Source organism: Oxyura jamaicensis, chromosome 9 (assembly GCF_011077185.1).
Source record: "Oxyura jamaicensis isolate SHBP4307 breed ruddy duck chromosome 9, BPBGC_Ojam_1.0, whole genome shotgun sequence".
Lineage (NCBI taxonomy): Eukaryota > Metazoa > Chordata > Aves > Anseriformes > Anatidae > Oxyura > Oxyura jamaicensis.
The window spans coordinates 1891596-1913091 of record NC_048901.1 but is presented as its reverse complement, the minus strand read 5'-3'; the positions used below and the strand labels follow the sequence as shown (position 1 = coordinate 1913091).

Below are 21496 nucleotides of genomic sequence, written 5' to 3'. Positions count from 1 at the left end.
ACTAAATGGTGCTCACTTCAATTGGGATCTAGTCACCCAAAGCCTGAGATCCTCAGATCAATAAGGGTCAGTCAGATTGATGGGAGATAATGCAGTCCCACTAATTTCAAGAGGAAAAAATCATGATTTTTGGTCTTTATCTTGATCTTAACTGAATTCAAATTGTATGTATGGGTCACTAGGTCAGAAAGCATGTGAGCCATCATTATTCTACTGAATAGGGCACTGAAAGAAAAGGTTTCTGTTATTTGCTACCCAGAAGATTGCTGTATTTTAGGTGATGAAACACTTGGACAGGAGCTGGAACCTTCCTAGTGAACACAATAAGCGCTAGTCTATGGAATAATTTTATCTCATTTTATCTTATTTTCTGATTCAGTAAATTAAAATTAAATTCTGCTTTCCTTATCTAATACATACATGTTGAGAGCTGCCTACACTATGGTGAGGTTTGGGCTAGGATTCCTCCAGAAAGGTGACAGAAAAATGTGGGGATCCAGTGAGGCAGAGGACCTTGGTACAGTGAGGCCATACCACAAGATGACGGGATGTAGCAGGCAAGAGAGAGGTCAAGCCCTCTTTTGTCGTGTCTCAAATGGAAATGGGCTGCCATGGCATTTGTAGGAATATGTCTGGGTGGAGATTAAAAAAACTCTGGGACTGACCAAGACTCAGGAGATTTGAGCAGAATACCTGAATATACTGTGATACAGGGCTTAATGCATAGCATAGTGAATAGCTAAGGCAATTGGGAAGTTTCAGTGTCGCAGTGTGCACCCTGCCTACTTGTAAGATGACAAGATTATTATTATTATTTGCTTAGATAAAAAAACTGTTTTAAATACAACTTGTATGCAGTCAGGAGGAAGGTTAGACTCACAAGTGGAAATACTACTGAGGCGTAAAGCATTGATCTAAGTGATTTGGAGGCACTAAAAAAGATGCAACAGCTGCAAGTCCCCTATGATCATTTACATTTAATGTCAATTTGTAAGTTCTGATTAGAAAGCAATGTATGGCAACCATAAGTGTTGTTCCTCTGCCTTCAGTGAACTGTAATTGACTGGGGTAATAGATAGCCCTCCAACAAAGGTTCCTCTATTTGCTGTTTCAGTAACATTTGAAAGAGTGAGTATTTAGTGTCACCAAACTATACCTGTCAGTGAAGAAGAAAAAGGAGGATTGAATACAGATATTTCTACAAACAAAACAAAACACACCCTAAAAAACAACATTCCATGCGGTGACCTGAACTAAGACTTCACACGCTTCACATCTGGTATATATTTGTATTTACGTGGAAAACATCTTGGATTTATTAAAACAGGATAATTTCATGCACGTTTTAAAGATTCCTTTATATATTATTTGTTATGTGACAAAATAGTGAATCTCTTTAAATAAATAGAAGAAAATGCAGAAACCGGTGATACATTTTTAAGTCCATTGAAATCAATTACCTCCTTACTAAGGTAAGAGGTAATTTCCTCATTTAAATCTCATAGATGTACTGACCAGCAAATCACTTTTGGTTCATTCCTGCACTGATAATTCAGTATAAAAAGCCTGTGTTCTAGCATAATTAGCTGTTTACTGAATGCTAAAAGCCCATACTGATATACTGAGCCAAAGTTATTAAATATCTGCTTTAATTACCCCTTCACCTTCAACTAACTCTGGAACAATTTGCTAGATTTGGTATCAAAGGTGCCAGAGCTTTCCTTCTACCCTATTTTTTTTTTTTTAAAAAAAAAAGAAAAAATAAAAATTCAAAACTCCCAGCGGAATGTTTTGTGGCAGTCCAGGTTTGCTCCTGCCTTGCTCTGTTTATGTGGCCAGTAGGGCAGCTTCATGGGGAAGCTGAGAAGTTATGAAGCAGTGAGCATGGATGGAGGGAGAGGTGCACAATGTTCACTGCAGAGTTGAAGTCACACAGTTCTCTTCTGTCACTAAGTCACTCTGCAAAACCAGCTATGCATTTATACCAACATATGATTTTATTTGTTTAGATTTATAAGGTTTCTGTCTATCCTAGCTTGTGTACCATCTAAGACTGTTAAGGCCTAATGCTCATCCCAACTAGCATCTTTTTTCTTGTAAGAAGTCAAAACAGTTTTTTTTTTTCCCCTCTACACTTCATGTATAGTTAAATAAAATGGAATTAAATGTTCTTCTACTGTGTGAAATACATGATATCAGAAAAAAAAACCTCAGGAAAGCTTAAAATGAATTGAGACTGAGAATCTTTTTATTCCAGACTGAAATAATATTTTAAGTCAAAACAAAATCTTCCATCCATTCAAAATGAAACACTCATTTCATATTTTCTTGCTGAAGGAATTCCAATGTTATTTGTCAAGTAAAATAGGAGAAGAATGAATGTATACAATTTGGAAACAAAGCAAATGAACAAATGTTTATTTTCATTCATTATTTTCATTCCCTTCTACTTTTTGGGCCAGCTGACATTATTACACAGTTCTCTAAACATGAAAGTTCAGTGAGTTTCCAGAGTAATTATTTTGCAGAAAGCAATAGTGTCTGATCAATAATACAGAGAGTTAAGAGGATTTTGATCAATACCTACAAACCAGGTACATAAATTTAATCTCATTAAAATTTTATTCTTTTTTTTTTTTTTTTTTTTTTTTTTTTTTCTAGAGCCAGGATTTCTTACTACTTATCTATCTCTAACTTCTAAAGACTCAAATATCTTTTCTCTACATTCTAATTCATTCTCGGTAACCCAGTTTTTAGATATGCTTGAAGTCAACTGGGCTTATGCTTGCATCCATTTAATTCTGGGGAACTAGGTAGAAGTCCAAATTAATTTGGTGTCTTTTCTTTTGATATGAAGTAATAAATCAGCAGTTTTTTCTGAAGTCCCAGACAATTAAACATTTCCTAGCAGTATTTCTGGATAGGTTTATTTGATTCTTTTTTTTTTTTTTTTTTTCCTTTGTAGTTTGTGCAACTTTATTATGTTGGTTGCTGTATAAAAGATACCTTGATATGTTGTAATGGAAGAACAACATTACTGGATGAAATGGAAGAACACTTTTTCTTTCTTCTTACCTACTCAGACATATTAATGCAATAGTATTTTAAAAGCTAACAAAAGAAATTCTTTAATTGACACAAGTCCTAAATTGCTGCTGGGTAGATTATATGCCAAGCTATAGGCTTATTTATAATTTTCTGGAAATCCCTATAAATTATTCTGTTTCTTTTTTGTGATACGTGGAATTCATCTAACTGTAAATTTCAGTTTTACTTTCAGTAAACTGAAAGGTGTGGAGCTTTCTTACTGCTATGTAATTTTCCCTCTCATAACAAATATTCTAGCAATAAAAGCGTATCTTTCATTTTGTCTTTCCTTTCTTGTTTTCAATAGCCACGTGGAGCTAGAAACACAAGTTATATGAGGTGGGATTTAACCATCAGCCTGATGTGTTAGGAGACTGCCCGACATTAGACCCCAAGGCCAGTAAGGACCAACAGTGTTGGCAGCAGAAGACACGTCTCACACAAGTCACAAGTGTAGCCCCAAATCTCCCATTCAGCAGTGTCCCTGGACTGCCTTTCCAGTCGGAGACAGAAAGCCCAAGTCCTCTGTGTTTTGTTCTTTGTCTTTTGTTATCAGGGACTATTGCAACACAAATGTTTATAACCCTTGTTTAGTATCATTCACGCAAACTTCTATGGTGAATAACTCCAATAGATCAAATACACACCTTATCTTAGCAGGAAAGTACCTTGCGAGCAAATGATAGGCATTTCAGCAGATCACTGAGATTCATTCCCTGAACAATTTCTCATTTTCAGATAGAAATGAAAGGAAATTATCCAATTTCTCTTTTTATAATAACATCCAATACATTTAATGTCCAATTTCATACTGCTTCTTGATTTATAGCATTTACTGGGCTACTCCTGCTCTAGCTACTATTATCAAAGCAGACATTGTATTAACCCTTTAGGTGTGGGTGTGCCCCAAGAAGAGTTTCCTTTGCTCAGAGATATATCTCATGTGTGATGCTGAACGTTTCAGGTTCGAAGCAGAATGTGTTTCCCTAATATGTTTTTAGTCAGGCACACAAGACCATTCCCTATTTCTCGTAGATGCTACGTACACACTAAGGTTATGCACACCCGCAAGTCAAAAACTGGTGGCAAACACCACCAGGCAAAGGAAGATGATCACATCTAGCAACACTTTAGTATTAAGAATACCTATAGCTAGGATATAAACCAAAAGGGGATGAAGTGATAAACCAGAATCGGATTTTGCACTGCCTGTGACCTGTATCATGAGTAATCAATCAACAAATCACCATGCAAATTCATCAAATGCATCACAGCAACGATCTCTGATGTGCCTGGCTGAACTTGAAATTGCTGATAGTCCTTCACACAGTCCGAGCGTCTTACACTTGAAGCTAAGTCTGCCTCTTGCTCTGTCTTTCTGGATCACTTGTTACCCAACTACTGGGTAACATGCAGTGCAGTTTCCTGCCTCAGTCAATTGAAGACTGCTATTTTTCTGTCATACCCAGAGTATTGTGCAGGAATGCGTGTGGGGACTCATCAGCAGAGCTGTGTCTTGCAGATAACACCTCTTTGATAAACAGGGAAATGGTGTCTTCTCTGAGCTATTATTTCAGACTTCCGTGAACTCAAACCCTTCCTAGTTACATCTTCTTTTGAATCATTTTCTGTGGTTCATAACTGGCATACTTACCTTTTAAATGGTAATGTAGATTTTTGATTTTTTTTTTTTTAAAAAAACCTGAGAGTCTGCACTTAAACCAGCAATACCTTCATGCCGAGGAGAGCCTATGGAGGCAGAAACGTGGCCTCTCGTGTATTGGCCTGCAGTTCGTGTTAGCATAGCAGCATTCAAACTATCATCACTATAAAAGATGTTATCAAAATGCTGTCCTTTATATGTTCATAGGTACAGACAGCTGGCCAACTAAGTACAGGTGTCATTTTAGAGCAACAGCAGTGTTAATGGTTAGGCTTGTTACGTTGAGTTACAGGTGTTTCTGGATTTCAGAGGCTTTCATTAGTATTTAAAAGACTTTCCAGGCAAAGACAGTATGATCACCAGTGAAAGCATGTATGGGTTAGGAGGAACTTGGTGGGCAGAAGTCATTGTGCTGAAGCTGGGCTCTCAACAGGCATGTTTATTGTAGCAGGACTTAAAAGTCCTTACCTCACTATTGCTAAAGAAGAATCTGACCCAGGAAACAAAGGAAGAGCTTTGTTTATTGGAGCTATTCTGGTATGGTGAGGGAATACCAGTTAGACTGATTATGAGTATTTTAAAAACCAAATAATAAGCAGTATGAAGTGCACAGAAATATAGCAGTACTTGAAAACATAGTGCTGTTGATGTAACTGTTTATCTCTGTTGTGGTCACTTGCAAATTACAGTTGAAGATACTCAGGCTGACGTTCTGTTTTCAATAGTAAATCAACAGACCCTTCACTTTCATTAAATTGTTTTCCAGGACTCTAGAGGAAATATGACCCAAAGAAATACAGTTGTAGAAGAGAGAATGTGCCGAGGCCAAGAGAAAACATTTAATTAAACCTCCTTTTCTAAACTGACCTTCCCTTCTCTTGACAAATGGTGACAGGGAAATATGTTCAAAGGAATACAAGCAAAACAATTAAGAAGGCATGTAATAATTTATAACTACTGAATTATGGATCACCTGAAAATGGGAACACATGCTCCTGGCTGTTGATTTCAGAGTATGTATCTCAAGGACAAGCTGTGTTTCAGAAGGGAAAATCCTTGCATGCCTACAGGAGGCTTAAAAAGGAAAGCTGAGATGCATTTACTCAGAGCAAACTTTCCACTTAATTTAGGAATAAACAATGAGCAGTAGAGAATAACCTCCTGCAAGAATCTAGTTCATGACAAATGGCTGCAAGGAAACACACTCTTTCACGCCCATCTCTGTGAGCAGAGCAGAAGTCAGAAAAGAAGCACTGTCCTCTGGCTGGGTCTTCTGAACCAGCCCATGGTGACCCTCCTCACCTCAGCCTCTTAGCCTGGATGGTCAGGACACCCTTCCTCCCAGTGTTGTAATTATGTTACTGGCTTTCCTTTCCACATATTGCCCTCTCCCTTGCTATCCCCAAGGCAGCATGAGAAACCCTGCAGGTACTCCCAGCAGTGTGATGAGAGCACGCAGGCACTGCAGTGCTTGTGGCAGTGGTGGACACAGAACGGGGGCACAGAGGGAGCAATGTGGAGCAGAAGCTGACACTTCTTGATATAACAATGATCGAGAATAACCTTTGGCTTACCATCCAGTTTCATCTTTCTCATCTGTATACAAAAGGCCTATGTAAGGAGGAGCTTCTCACCCCAGTACTATTTGCAAAGGCACTACCCCACTTAGCATTACACAAAGCTGTCTAAATCAAACTTTTGAAAGTGGCTTAGGAGCTTCAGCTCCCTTGCACTTACATGTACTTGAGGTTTCTAAGCTACCCTTGACTACGGGACTGTGCAATTCAGCATAGAACGTGTGTTTAATACTTGCTATTATTTGTTTTATAGTTTGGAAATCTACAGAGAATGGTCATTTTATCTCTCTGACAGTTTTATTATAGTCAGAAAAATCTTGAGGTTCGCACTACTTGTATTTTAAAAGAGAATGCCTCAGGAGCTGGGGGTGCTCAGTCAGCTGCTGGCGAGAAATAAAAAGGGCCCAGGACAGTTTGCTTTTAAAGCACTGCAGCAGGAGGTTGTCAGGCATGTACCAATGGTTTCAGTTGAGGCTTAGGCTGAGATTCGTGTGACCTCTGCCTGAGTTTGCTGTGTTTGACTATCTTAAAGCTGTAAATGCCAGACAGAACAGACAGCTGTACATTGTGTCCATCTCAGTATCTAAAAGGCTTCTACCTCGTTATCAGGCAAAGATTCAGAATCTCAACCTGGATATCGATGGAAGAAGCCTTACCTGAGAAGAATTTCCTGTCAAGGTAAAGGCGAAAGTGAGAAGTTTCTGACAATGGCTCGATCACTGCTGCAGTGTTGAGTAATACAAGATTCCAGCCTTGTGCCCACAGCACAGTAGATGTAGCAAGTAGAGGCTGATAGGAAAATAATGGTTAACATGAGCTTTAATGTTGCCTATATCTTGGTTAGGTCACTTTTAAGCTAGTATTGTCCGCGTTTTTGGTATTTGGTATTGTCCAAAGACTTTCACTTAGCATACCTTGTTGGGATTATGTACTAGTAATGTAGGGGTCCAGTTACATCCCCACCTCTCCCATAGATCCCATTCATACCGATTTGACACGTGGTCTTGAAGAAAAAAAATCTGTTATAATTACCATTTGAATAAGGAGAAGAAATAACTCTATCCACATACTGCAATCATATGGTAGCAAATCAGAACTAAATTCTGTCTAAGCACAGGAATAGGTAGAATTTAATGATAATTCAGTAGGGAATTTTTAATAAGAAAGACCTGCATGTCATTATAAAAACAGTCTTACTATATAACTGGAAAATTATAGTAATGTTGGCTGCACCATTCACCATTCACCTTGCCCAGACCTACCTGTTGATGTTTTAATCTAAAAGTGCATCCTTCTTTGTTCTTAGGCTGTAGTACGGAAAGGTTCCTGCCCTGAGGCTCAATCATACTTTTTCAATTTTAGCCCCTAGATTTCTTACCACAACCATTGTTTTTCTAGATAAGGCAGAATTCTTTCCACAGCCTTTTTTTTTTTTTTTTTTTTTTTTTTTTTCTTTTTTTTTTTTTTTTTTTTAATTTAAAGGGCCTCTGCTGGAAAGCAGAAAGAACAACTTTGGAAGCTTAAGCTGACCAAATCTGATGAAAGCTCCCACCTTGGCAGCGAAGAGTGCTACCACTGTGGCATTGTAAACTGCCTTTCTGCAGCATCTCTTTGAACACAGCTGCTGCTAGGCATGGGAATACTACCGTGGAGTTTGGGAATAATGCAAAGTATATTTCTGTTACTGAAACAGTAGCACTTAAAAGACTGACCAATGTCATATTGTGACTCCAGTCGCTCCATCATAAAGCTCTGCCTTTTAGCACTTTATACCCCGTTGATAAAGGTTAGGATAAGCATGGAATCTTACTTTAACAAACAATTATTTTGGTAGACAGCCACTGCCATGGTTACGAGCAGTCAAGCCACAGCTTGTAGTCCATTTCCTCACCCTGCTGCCAACCTGCATCCCTAATGAGATGTTCTGGTAAACAAACACACTACATTAGCCTTCCCTAAATTATTTTTTGAGATCAAGAAGATGATTTCAGACTTTGAAATAGAAGCAATGGATTGAAGAGTTCCCTGCTGAAGGACCCAAAATTTTGATGTCTTGGAAGAATAACTTATCCACAGAATAATTAATTGTAAAGAGATATGCAAGGATTCCCAAGGATATTGGACTCTTCTGGTTCATATCTTTTGGATGCTGATGTTTGTAGAAAGCTTATTTCCTATCCTATTCAGTACATTTGTAATACAGAAATAGGTGGGAGTTCAGGAGTTAGCAGTATTTTGATCTTCCTACTTTTTCACCATAAGACTGAATAATGTTATAATTTTATGTTTCAGAGGACATACAGTTGAATAGTTGGCCATATTTCAAAAGCATTAACAGCTATGCCAGATTCTCAAAATGTTTTGGATGCAATCCTATAATTTTCTTCCTTCCTTCCTTTTTTTTTTTTTTTTTTTTTTTTTAATTTAGAAAACAGTGCTGTATCCGTACCACATAGAAAACCCCACAAAATAATCCAGGTGCTTATAAACTTGTACAAGTGGAGCAACAAAAAATCAAAGTAAAACTATGATCTTCAGAAGTTTAAATTTGCCAGTATAGCAGTATATTACAAGTTGGTGAGAAGTACTCCAATTAGTTCTTAGTTTGAGTTCTTATGTTCTGTCAGAATTATTCAATGCAGATTTACAGTCAAAATAGATAGGGGTAAAGCCCTATAAGGGCTATACATTTGGTTTGATTGAGTGATTCAGTGTGTAAAGAATGAATGGAAGGACCAAACACATCATTCAGACAACTCTTGACTTCAGTGGCTTCCCATCACTGATAGAGTTATGTCTTCACACAGTCTGTAACAGATTTGTCCTTTCCTTCACGGCTTTAGGTCTATAAGGACAGTTACTTCATGCCTGATCCTTGACAATGGAAATGTTTTTTTCATGCTAATAACAATATTGCTCCCAGCTTACCCCCACTCTGCTGTTAGAGCCAGTCAGCACCATTTCCCTTACAACCCAGAAAAGTGTCTCTGCAGCAATGACAGCCCCTCTGCTCACCTACTCACTTCAAGCAGTTAGGTCTGAGGACTTTCAAATTAGAGGATAAGAATCCTCAGCTCTTATTCTTGTTACATTATTAGGCTGTTTTTTTAGTGACATTTTATACACTTGACATATATTTATATTTTATATTCTCAGATATCACTGAGTACATTAAGGTATGCTATATTTATGCCAGTGTAGTATGAATGAATGCTCAGATGCTTTCCATCATCAGAGATCTTCTGTCTCCATCCATGCACCGAAAGTTTTGGAAGCGTGCCTTGACATTTTTAGGTTTAGTTTTGACTAGATGGGCAATGAGAAATAGCTGCTGGTGGTTTTAAAGCTGGAATTTGAACAGTAGAAACAATTAGTAGAGCTCTGAGAAATCTCTGAAATCAAACCTGAAAGCTTGGGTCAGTTAGACGTTAGGGAAGGTAATAGTTTGAATATTAGAAGAATAGTTTGTTTTGATTAATTTCATTTCCTGGAGTGGTGCTTTCTCATAGAACAGTTCAATGAGGAGATGCTCCTGCTAAGAATGGGAATTTGGACAGCCTTGGTCATCCCCCCAAAATGTGGTGTGCCAGCCCTCTGGCACTGGAGTTTAGAGAAAGTTGGAGGTCTGGAACTGAAGCTTTAGGTGAACTAGATATGGCATGTTTTAAGGGCAGCCAGGCACACAGACATGTGCAGCCAGTTCGTAAAACACATACCAAAGGCAATGGCTGGATAGGCACAGTAATAAAAGTTACTATTCAGTGATGCTTTTTATTTATTCAGAATATGGAATAAAAATCTTACTCACTGAAGAACTGAGGCAAAAAAAGAAAAAAAATATGTGCAGAATCTGGGAATCCCTTGACAAACATTTACACGAGAGGTGATGATAAACAAAGAAGACTTAATACTTAGCACAACAGTACTTTTAGAGGACATGTTTTATTAACAGCTTTGTATTTCTTCTCTGCCTGTCAGGAGAATCCTTTATTCCCAAACCACTCATTGCAGGTTTACTGTAAAATGTAGCTTGCTATTTTTAATCGGAGTATAAAAAATGAGGGGAGACGTAGATGCAAGAGCATTAGCGGGTAATACGCAACATCTCTGAAGGCACATTTATCAAATACTTCAATGTGACTGTGAACTCATGCTTAAATGGCTATCTTTCTTTTGCTGCTTATATATCGTGAGACTACTCTCATATACTGATGCAGCTTTATTCATAGTCTGCCAGGCACAGCATATTGTAGTCCTTTCACATGGGGAATAAAGAAAGTTTTTTTTCTTTTTTCCCTAGTTGCAAGTCTCAGATAAACCAAAAGATAAGGTATTATTTAGTGACACGGTGCAATCAGTTCTCTCAGAATGCCAGCTGATAATCCAGTGATGGTGCATGTGCCTTTATGCTCAGAATGGTATGTTACTGTGCCAGACAAAGGGGAACATTTAAATGGGACCCAATTTTCAGAAAGGCAATATACTTCCTGAAACTTGGAGTTTAAAATCAGTGTGTCTGAAAAAAGGAGACAGCTAGAATAAATAAGACGTTTTGGAAAACGCATGTCATATTCTTTTAGAACAAAGTTTAAAATTATTCAGACTGCCAAGAATTTTAAGACCCACTTTGAAAGCTACTCTGCATGGGTAAATATATTAGTGAAATAACTAGAATGATTCATATGGATTTATTTTAAAATTTTGGAATACAGAGGCATGTTAACATAAATTCTGCCATTAGCAAGTCGGATTTCCAAGGCTTTAAGAATCTCTCTTAGATTCAAGGTACAGTTTAAGTAGGAGCATATATTTCAATATAATTCACTTGTTAAATGGAGGGACTTATAATTGTGAATTTTAATAAATTTGGGTGAACTCTTGGAATCCATTTTAGTGTCTTTTTAAGAAAACTCTCAGCACAGCTAGCCTTTGCAGCCTTGTGAGATAGCTGACTGATACTGCTGCAAGAAATGGAAGTGGAGTCTTTCTCAGTAGCACTTGGTTAGTTTTGATAGTACAACAACCTAGATGTTTTGGCAACAATTTACAAGTGTTGTATCAGCCATCCGTACTCGTGGAAGAAGTCAGCTGCTAGTTATCTGTGAGGACATATCTTTATCTTTTCTCTAAAAATAGTGACAGGTTTTATTTACATTGTTGAATTTTAACTACAAAAAGAAAAACGGATCTAATGCCATTGCTGTCAGGATGAGTGGAGGCTTACGGAAATTCCAGATACAGAAACAAAGACTGATTTTTTAAGAAGACTATCACTACTACTATTTAAAAATTATCCTTGCTTTTTTCCTGGTACTCTGTTGATATATGACTAATCTTGGTTACAGTTATGAGGATTTCTCACTGTGAATTACAGAGAATGCAATAAATCACTGAAACATATATTAATGTGTAGAGAATAATATAAAATAAGTAGGCCGTACAGATCTTGAATGCTGTCTTTTACTTTGACTAACGCTGTAATATTTTGTTTCAAAGCGGGTAGTAAATATATTAGTATTAATTATAAGTAATTTATGACATTTTTACATGTCTTCAACTTAATGGATGACAGATTCATTTATGTCTTACAACCAAAATGTGGGTAAGTTGGTCTGGAACATGTAAACTCAAACACCTCTAGTATAAGACTAACTTGATAAAACCTGATCAGTTGAGTTGCATATTCTAAACTACTGATAGGAACTGCAGCTATTCCACATAGCTAGTGGAATAGCTAGCGGGACTGGTAGAGATGGAATGTATGTGAGTAAGATTCCATTCACCTAAATAGTCTCAGAAATCACATGTTCCTCTTTATTATCCTCTGAATACCTTCTATTCCAAAACAAAAACAAACAACCCCCCCCAAACCACACTGAATAATCATTTTATGGTGAAATGGTTAATTGGCAATAAAAGAGCACTGACTTTTATTTGCCTGATCACTGTATTTTTGACTATTCCTGTCTCCTGAGAAGTTTTATCTGTATAGTAACTCATGGGTGGTATAGGGAAAGCCGACATAATCGCTGTAACCTCAATCAACCATTCATGCATTTTTCATTTCCTGTAAGTACTTACTTAATTTTTAACAATGTGAGTAACCTTAGTTCTATGTTTAGATTAACTGATCTCACGCTGTGCTTTGAACAGCAGTGGTAAATCTGGTTCCCTAAAGCACTGTGGAATCACTCCAGGAGTGGTTTCATACTGCCTTGGGATGGTTCTAACTTTGTATCAGTGGGACGCTTTTGGGTGACTGTGAGATCAGTCTCTTTTCTGTGTCTACAGATATAGTTGCAGCATTTCACAGGTTTCATCCTTTTTCTTTTTTTTTTTTTTTTCTTTTTTTCTTTTTTTTCTTTTTTTTCTTTTTTCTTTTCTGTAATTGATGTTATACCAACCCATTCCACTGAGTCTCTTCACAGACAATCACATCAATTTTATGCACATAATGCAGTCAGTTTTGGCTTCATGAGCAAAATCCTCCAAACTAGCATGACAAAATGCAGTCTCCCTTCTAATTTTATTAAAACAAAACAAAACAAAATGAAGAGAAATGCAGCTCAGAACTGCCGTTTAGCCACAGGTGCAGACATACTGGGGACTGTGTCCTAAGCAAGGTGGTATAACAGGGAGCAGCCCCATAACTGTCCTGGCAAATCCAAGTCTGCTAGAAACCCTTCAGGTATTATTTGCTATGAATTACCACTACCTTTAATAAAATTAGTTAGCAAATTATTTACTTAAGACTAAGATGACAAATGCAGGCAGCTAAAATTCCATAGTGGGGTGTAATAAATTATAAAGACTGTTATATATAATCAGTAGAAAGAAACTGGGACCTTATATTTGTAATTAACATGTCTATTTAAAATTTTATCTAAGTTTGACCACACACTCATAATTTGTGAAGCTGAGTGTTTTGATGTAAGAATTTAAGCTGGCATTGTGAACCTAATAGCTTTTTAGGAAGAAAATCTAGGTCCAGTTACAAAACCAAACTATTTGGTTACTAAATCTAGATCCTGGCAGATCTGCTGGGATTCAGAGGAGATCTGAAAAGAGATGAGCATTTCAGAACAATAATGACCATCTACTTGCAGTGTCTTTGATAAAATCAACAGTACAGGTGGTTAAAGTAAGAAGCACATGGTTGCATTGAACAGTACGAATAGCTAATGTGTGTATCAGCCCCTTGTTTGTGGTCCTGTGGCTCTTCCCACCTCTGGTAGTACCTCTGGTAGCAGAAGAAATGCCATTGTATCAATAAGTTGTTGGTATTACTGAAAGCTTGCAACAACAATCATTTAAAAATTTCCTAAAGAGCTGGACTAGGACTGGTATCTAGAGAGAGAAGTTTGTCCTTAGACTAGACATGTGACTACCGTTCCCAGCTCCTGTTTCCCTTACTGTATTTTCAAAATTGTTTCTTAATCTCACATTATAGCAACACAGTCCAAGAGATCTAGCCCGATTATTCCTCCGCACCCACATATCTGCTTCCGTACAGAGCAACTCTGTTGCTGACCAACAGTGAAAAAATGGCAAATCTCAGAAAGACTGGCTGAGAGTGGTGGAGCATATTCAAACCCTAGTAACTTGATTGACATTATGGCACATGAGAGATATTGTGAAAAAAATCAAACATCATGGAAACAGCCCCAGCATTGCATACGGACGCTTGTGTTTTATGTTTATACGGAGTATTTTATGTTTATACAGTGCATTTGTACATTGCCCCTTATTTTGTCTGCATACCTTTATCTCTGCCCTTTATTAAATCTTCAATTTAGTTATCTTCAGCTGGTATTTTATAGCAGCAGTCTGACACAAAGGCTTGTTAATCAGACATCATTTCATAAACAAGCAAAGTGTGTGCTCTATATGTAGTATAAATGATATGGAATTGTGAATTACAAACCTATATTCATGCTGAGATTTTCTTTGGTGACATCATGAACCATTGCAGGGACTCAGCTATGGCATTAGACTTTTATTGTTAAAGGTGGGATTTTAAGAAAGCATGTTGGGCAGGGCACCAGCTTTATATTAAATATTAATTGTACCAGTTTTCTCATCTCTCTTTTTTCTCATTTAACCTCCCTTGTCATTCATTGCTGTCTGTGAATACAAGTGACTATAAAGAAATCGAGAAAATAATGCTGTGAAGGAGCATATATAAGACAGTGAGTAATAAATTAATGGTTGAAAGGTATACACAAGTAGGTGGATTTCTTTGGATATTAACAGTATAATCAGAAATACATTTTATATGACATGTTTGTACAATAAATACACATCTATAGATGAGGGGAAGATCTGCCTTCATAGCTATTTTTCCTTCAGCAGTGAGGAGGACACTCGCAGTATTTAAAAGGATTAGTAGTGAAATAAATTTAGGAAATAAGGACAAATTTGACCCAGGTCCAAATCTTTAACAAGCCTGGGAAGAACCTGTTCTTTGTGGTCTAGAGTTACCTCTACCAGGTAGCCAGATACTTGCTCTGTGCTTGTAAAACTCTATTAAAAAGCACATAATTAAGTCTTAGAAAGCTCTAGGAATGTAATAATCACAGTGAACATAGTGATTGCATTACATTTTGATGGTTAATCTTGTAAAGTGAGTACTAACCTGATCTGAAGCCATGTGAGCATTGGCGTTGTGCCTCCACCAAATACCCAGACTGTGAAAAACACAATAAGCAGTGCTGTTGTGAACATCATTTGTTTGGGCTGGGATCCCGTGTCTCGAATAGCCAATGCAAATGCTATTGCACCACGTAAACCTGCAAAATGGATGAGAAGGGTGAACTTAATGTGATGGAGAAATAGAATTTTACTGTTTCCAACCCAAACCTGATTCCAAGGGCAGAAGGGATTTGCAGCCACAATCATAATTATAATTTGTTGAATCACGGTAGTTGAAAGCATGGTGTTTAATGCAAGTGTAAGCAACTTAGCAAAAGTGGACAATGAAACCTCTATGATAATCACATAATAATTACACATCTGTTTTCTATCCACTGAATTCTCTGTTGTGAATAATTTTATATTAAACTGTAATTGGGCCTTTATGCATGTTAAAAAAAATCTTTTCCTTGTATTTTTTCACCAGCTTCTGTGGAACTACTCATGAAATCAGGTGCAGGTGAGGAAAAGGGCTGGCATAAAAATCCGTACACAAATATAGCACTCATTTCTTGCTTGAAGCAATGGAAAACCTCATTTCTTTAAAATCTTCCCTTGTAATAAGAACAGTCATAAAAATTGTGATTTAAAAACAGTGAATAGTTTTCAAAAGATGATTTTAAGTATCTGAAAAGGGGGATGCAGAATACATGTAGATTTTTAGCACTAACTTGAAAATAGTTGAATATTTTAATAGTAATAAAATTATATACCTGAGTAAACAGAACATCTTACAAATATGGAGAAACCAGCTAACACTGAGTTTAAAAAAAGCCCCATGGGTAGTAACAAGCTAATTAAATAGGTCCTCATACAGTGACACATTAATAAAAGACAGGAAAATAAAGCCCACTAATGCTTCCAGACCTAAGGATGCATAATACAAATAATACTCTCTATTTTCTAATGCTGTTCATTAATCTATTTAAATTTACTTTATACTTTTCTAAATAAAAATCTATAAAATATATGTAGAGAGCAAAGACGTTGCATGTATACAATACACACTGAATCTTTGCAAATATCAAGAGATTAAACCTAATTATTAACGCTTTTGTAAGGTACTGATGGGTTATGCAGAATCATTTAATCAACAGCTACAAGCCCTATTTTTTGTAGTGGAACTCTAAAGCTTTTTAAGAGTGCATAGCTAGGCTACGAATTATTTGGTATAGAAGATGAACAGTTTATCCGGAGAACACAGAGCCATTTCTGCAAGGCAGCACCAGACTGTAGTTACCCCAGCTGAACCGCTTCAGTGGCAGAGGTTTAAAATCTCTGCTTTTATGAAAGTGACACTAAAGTCAACAAGGAGACTTGTCATTGATTTTGCTTTTATGTAAAAGACATCTCTAAGGATACTTAGGCTTTACTATTTTCTTCAAAGAAAAAAGCATCCGCTCATTTTAAACGCGTGCCTGGGGAGGGCATGAGACACCATTGACGTGGTCTTTTTCTGGTGGTTAAAGTGGTAATCTAGATGACTAGCTCAAATTAAATTTAACACATTAAAATATTTCTTTTTCACGTGAGCTGAGACTGCTGGCCTGCTCATTTTAGCTGATGTTGAACTGAATTTGAGAAGCTGAGGCTTAATTACATTTAGACCAATCTAGTTTTGATTTACCTAGTTTTGATTTCTAGTTTTGATTTTACGTTTTTATCAGGAATCATGATTAAACATAGCTGTAAAAGTGAATCTGTCCTCTGTAACATGATGCTAGGAGAGGGACACAAACAGATGAGGAATATAATAAATTAAAATGATGCATAATCCACTTCCAAGACTAACTCACCCACCTTTTCTCAAATGTATTAGTACTCCTCAAAAAGTAGCATTTAATAGCTTCAGTAAAATTCTGGGCAAAGTCAGGTGTACTCAAATGCTAACTGGCAATGTACTTGCCCAGTCTTAATTGCTTTTTTTCAGACTTTGATATGCGTGGTGACTATGGCCATAAAACTCAGTAAAGAAAACAGTAATATTGGGTGCATTTGGTAACGATATGATTGAAGGCAAAACTAATCCCAAATTCTTTGTTTTCACATCTTGGTGTGTGATGATGTGGTGAGTGAAGCCCAGTTTTCTCCATGGCCTACTGGAACCTGAAGTTATGCCAGAACACTGCTTCAAAAGCTCTGCTGATCTTGTGGTGGCACTGGCACGAAGCAAGTGAGGGTGTTCCTCCAAACAAATTCAGTGTCTTGTTTACTCGTATCAGAAATATGTCCTGCTTCTGGCAGTCGTTGTCTTCGCTGTTTATCACTATACACAGGATGATCAGTTTGTAGTAAATAAGAACATTATGGGTAACTGAGCATAGATCTTAATACATATAATAAAGTGCAATTCCATGGAAAATCCACACCTCAGTGAAGTGTGAAGCTGCTGGCAGTGTGAAAGGCAGTGAGTCCTTATTGGTCTTCTGGCAGATCATTAAATTTATTTAAAAAAAAGTGTTTTAAAGATATTTATCTCAACAAATTACAGTATCTCTTGGCAAACAGTTAAAAATACTTTCTGACTCTTTTAACATTTGCGTTTTAGAAATGTTCAATACTACCATTTTTGGTTTTCAGCTGCCAGATTATGCTGGGAAGCTGATGTGTACTCACACTGGCTGCTTTCTGCTTCTAGCTCTGTGGAGAATGAAATTTGACTGGAGAAACAAGGACAGAAAAGTTGATGAATAAGATATATTTTAGAATACTTTGAAATCCATACTTTATCTGAGCAAAAATAGAAGAAAAATGAGGCCTGGAAACTAGATAACTAACCATAGCAAGTTTTTTTTTTTTTTTTTTTTTTTTTTTTCTGTGCTGTTGTTTAGTTGGCCACCTGCTAGCTTTATCAGAGTGATCTACATATATATCTCACACCGCTAACAATTGTAGATGAGCAGGCGGTCTGCAAGCCAGTTTGTAATGGATGTATGTCATCATCTCTGACTACAATCTAGCTGGTAATAACTGACATTTTCAGTGGCAGCTTTTAGCAGGAGGATTGAATGGATGTAGAAATGAACTACTGTGCTGCTCTCTAGAGATACGGAATTATACAGGCATAAATGAGGCACCCTGATGAGGAGTATTCCTGATGAGGAAGCTTGAAATGTAGTGCATTGTATTCTACTTGTTACCTGGCTAAATGGATCAGTGTACAGCAAGGCTGTCAATCAAGAACTTTTATCCATTAAAAATTGGAATATTTTTTTTTTGTATAAAAAACAAGAAAAAGACAAAAAAAAACCTGGCTTTCTAACTTTAGAAAATTATTTTGTAAATGGCATCGGGGGATCTGTGTTTCTGTCTTTCAGTGAACAAATATTCTTAGCTTATTAGCAAGTTTTTTTCTAAGCAGCCTCAGAAAGTCAAGTGGAGGTATTTCTAGCTTATGCAAGTCCAAAAATACAGTTTCCAGCTGATATTTTAACAATTCAGTGGATCAGTGGATGATGCTCTAGGAATAGAAGATGGCTCCCTCTCCTGGATTTTTTATTTATTTTTTATTCTTCATTGCTAATCAGATTTTAAAATGAATATAACCTCTATTTAGAAAGTACACCTGAATTTAGAAGGTAAAGTCCTTATATATGAGGCTGGAAAACACATGAAAATGTCTGTGGAATTAAGGTCTCCTAATCTCATGTTTCAAAGTCAAGCTGTTCACTGAAGTTAAAAAGAATTGCCAAAGACCACGATCTGAGTATCAGTACTAACACCTTTCAAGTTGGGTGTTTACTTCCTGGTAGATAAGCATACTGCTAGATATACCACAAATGCCTCTCAAACAACCCAACACAAAAACACGGTATTTCCAAATTGGCATGGAAGTGTTGAGACAGGATGACGGACAATAGATTGAAAGACTGGCTTCTGGGGGACAGGTTTCCAAAAAAGTTAACTACAATAGGCCCAGAGCGCAGCAAATTGCTGAGAGTACGTCCATTTGCTTCAATGGCTCTGAGGAGGCTATCTTGAGTACTAAAATGGTGACTTCTTTGTGACAGACATCACTTCTAGTGATAGATGGCTGTCTGTTAGTTGTTAAATGTGGACAGGAAAAATACCAAAATAGCACTTACCTGAAAACATCATCATGTGTTGAAAGTTCCTGGGAATCTTTTGTTTTCGACCCAAATTCAAAAGGAAAGAAAGTGGATATATGTTGCAAGCTCTTGCTATAAAAACTGCCACCTAAAATGTAAGATGTTAAGGAAAATGGTGGAGAAACTACTGAAAGAACAGTCAATTTAAATCCAGTATTTCTCCATAGTTATTTTAAAAGTGTAATTAAAATGAATATGAGATTATCTCCCTTCGTATTTTACATATCACATCCTTCTGGTTCCAACTTCATTATAAAACCATGCAGTGGCAGAGACTGTCTTCCCCAGACATCCTGTTTTCAGATTGATCATTATATATCCCACTTCAATCACTCTACTTTCACTCATCAAATTTGTATCACATGTGACTTCATCTACAGTCCTTCAGTAAAATGCCCGTCATCAATTGCAGGGATGGCATTATCTCCTTCAGCAGCAATTTGCAAAGAATAAATGTGCTTTTGGCCATGATTTCTTTCTTATTTCCTGAGGATTCATATTGTCTATATCCAGCATTTTTTTTTTTTTTTGAGATTTTTCAAAAGGGGTTCTTTATTACTGCCCTGTGGAACTAACATGGAAGAAGCTGTAATTAGAAACATAACGCTATTTCAGATTGAAAAAAAAAAGGACGATCGTATACCCTTATGCATGCTTTTAGCAGGTGCTGTCATCCCTTGTCTTGTGACTCTTAGGGCTGAATTACAGCTGCAAGAGTCTGAGACGTGCTGCGGAGTGCAGAATCAAGGAAGCACTTGAGTGGCAGTGTCTGGGTGCATCCTATCGATGAGGCCAAGATTATTAAATAAATAAATGTACTTATATTGTTATTATTAAATAGAATATCCTGAGTTGGAAGGGACCCTTAAGGATCATCAAGTCCAACTCTCGACACCGCACAGGTCTACCCAAAAGTTCAGACCATGTGCCTAAGTTCACAGTCCAATCTCTTCTTAAATTCAGACAGGCTCGGTGCAGTGACCACTTCCCTGGGGAGCCTGTTCCAGTGTGCAACCACCCTCTCTGTGAAGAACCCCCTCCTGACGTCCAGCCTAAATTTCCCCTGCCTCAGCTTAACCCCGTTCCCGCGGGTCCTGTCACTAGTGTTAATGGAGAAAAGGTCTCCTGCCTCTTGACAACCCCTTACGAGGAAGTTGTAGACTGCGATGAGGTCTCCCCTCAGCCTCCTCTTCTCCAGGCTGAACAGGCCCAGTGACCTCAGCCGTTCCTCGTACGTCTTCCCCTCCAGGCCTTTCACCATCTTCGTAGCCCTCCTCTGGACACTCTCCAACAGTTTCATGTCCTTTTTATACTGTGGTGCCCAGAACTGCACACAGTACTCGAGGTGAGGCCGCACCAGCGCAGAGTAGAGCGGGACAATCACCTCCCTTGACCTACTAGCGATGCCGTTCTTGATGCACCCCAGGATACGATTGGCCCTCCTGGCTGCCAGGGCACACTGCTGGCTCATATTCAACTTGCTGTCTACCACGACCCCCAGATCCCTCTCTTCCAGGCTGCTCTCCAGCGTCTCATCGCCCAGTCTGTACGTGCAGCCAGGGTTTCCCCGTCCCAGGTGCAGGACCCGGCACTTGCTCTTATTGAACTTCATGCGGTTGGTGATCGCCCAGCTCTCCAACCTGTCCAGATCCCTCTGCAAGGCCTTTACGCCCTCATTTGAGTCCACAACTCCTCCAAGTTTGGTGTCATCAGCAAACTTGCTCAAAATACCCTCTATTCCTACATCCAGATCATTTATAAAAATATTGAAAAGTACCGGCCCTAAAATGGAGCCTTGAGGGACCCCACTGGTGACCGCCCGCCAGCCTGACGCAGCTCCATTTACCATAACCATAACCATAACCAAGAGCCTGCTTAAAGCTCCCATGGACCTGGGGGAACAAGCGTTAGCAGTGGTTGCTTCACGTGCCCTGTGCTCGGCAGACTAGCGCGACCCTGTTGCAGTCTGGTGGCTCTTAGGGTGAGGGAACAAGGGAGAGGGCTCCCGGCAGTGCTCTGCAACACAGTCTCCCATCTGGGTTGCCGAGTGCTGCTCTTTTGTTCAGCCATGTCCCTGTGCTAGGACTGCAGGGCGCAATATTGCACTTGCGTCATTGCAGTGGGGGATTGCGATGGGCTCTTGGGCTCCTCTCTGCCATCTAAAGCAACCTGTAGTGAAGGGAACTGGATGCAGCTCTTATTATTCATTTGGAAATTGCACATACTATTACTGCAAATAACAGTGTGATCCCAACGTTCAAAGCTTCTATAGTTCATCAAAAAGTAATGAGCAAAGGGCCACTGCTTGAAGGGTTTTTTAAATAATTTGATGAATGAATTGTAAAAATGAATTGTAAAATGAATTTGCT

General features: G+C 38.0%; 1 protein-coding gene across 7 annotated transcripts in view; it reads right to left on the bottom strand.

Annotated features, from left to right (window-relative positions):
• The window catches only part of SLC9A9 (solute carrier family 9 member A9), a 228530-nt gene that overhangs the window by 92469 nt on the left and 114565 nt on the right, over positions 1 to 21496 (bottom strand). For all 7 annotated transcript variants that reach the window (XM_035335056.1, XM_035335058.1, XM_035335059.1 and 4 more), the window contains 2 exons: positions 19104 to 19215; positions 14963 to 15116 (listed from right to left, as the gene is read on the bottom strand). In XM_035335056.1, the coding sequence (XP_035190947.1) occupies positions 14963 to 15116; positions 19104 to 19215 (266 nt within the window). The remainder of the gene's footprint in view (positions 1 to 14962; positions 15117 to 19103; positions 19216 to 21496) is intronic.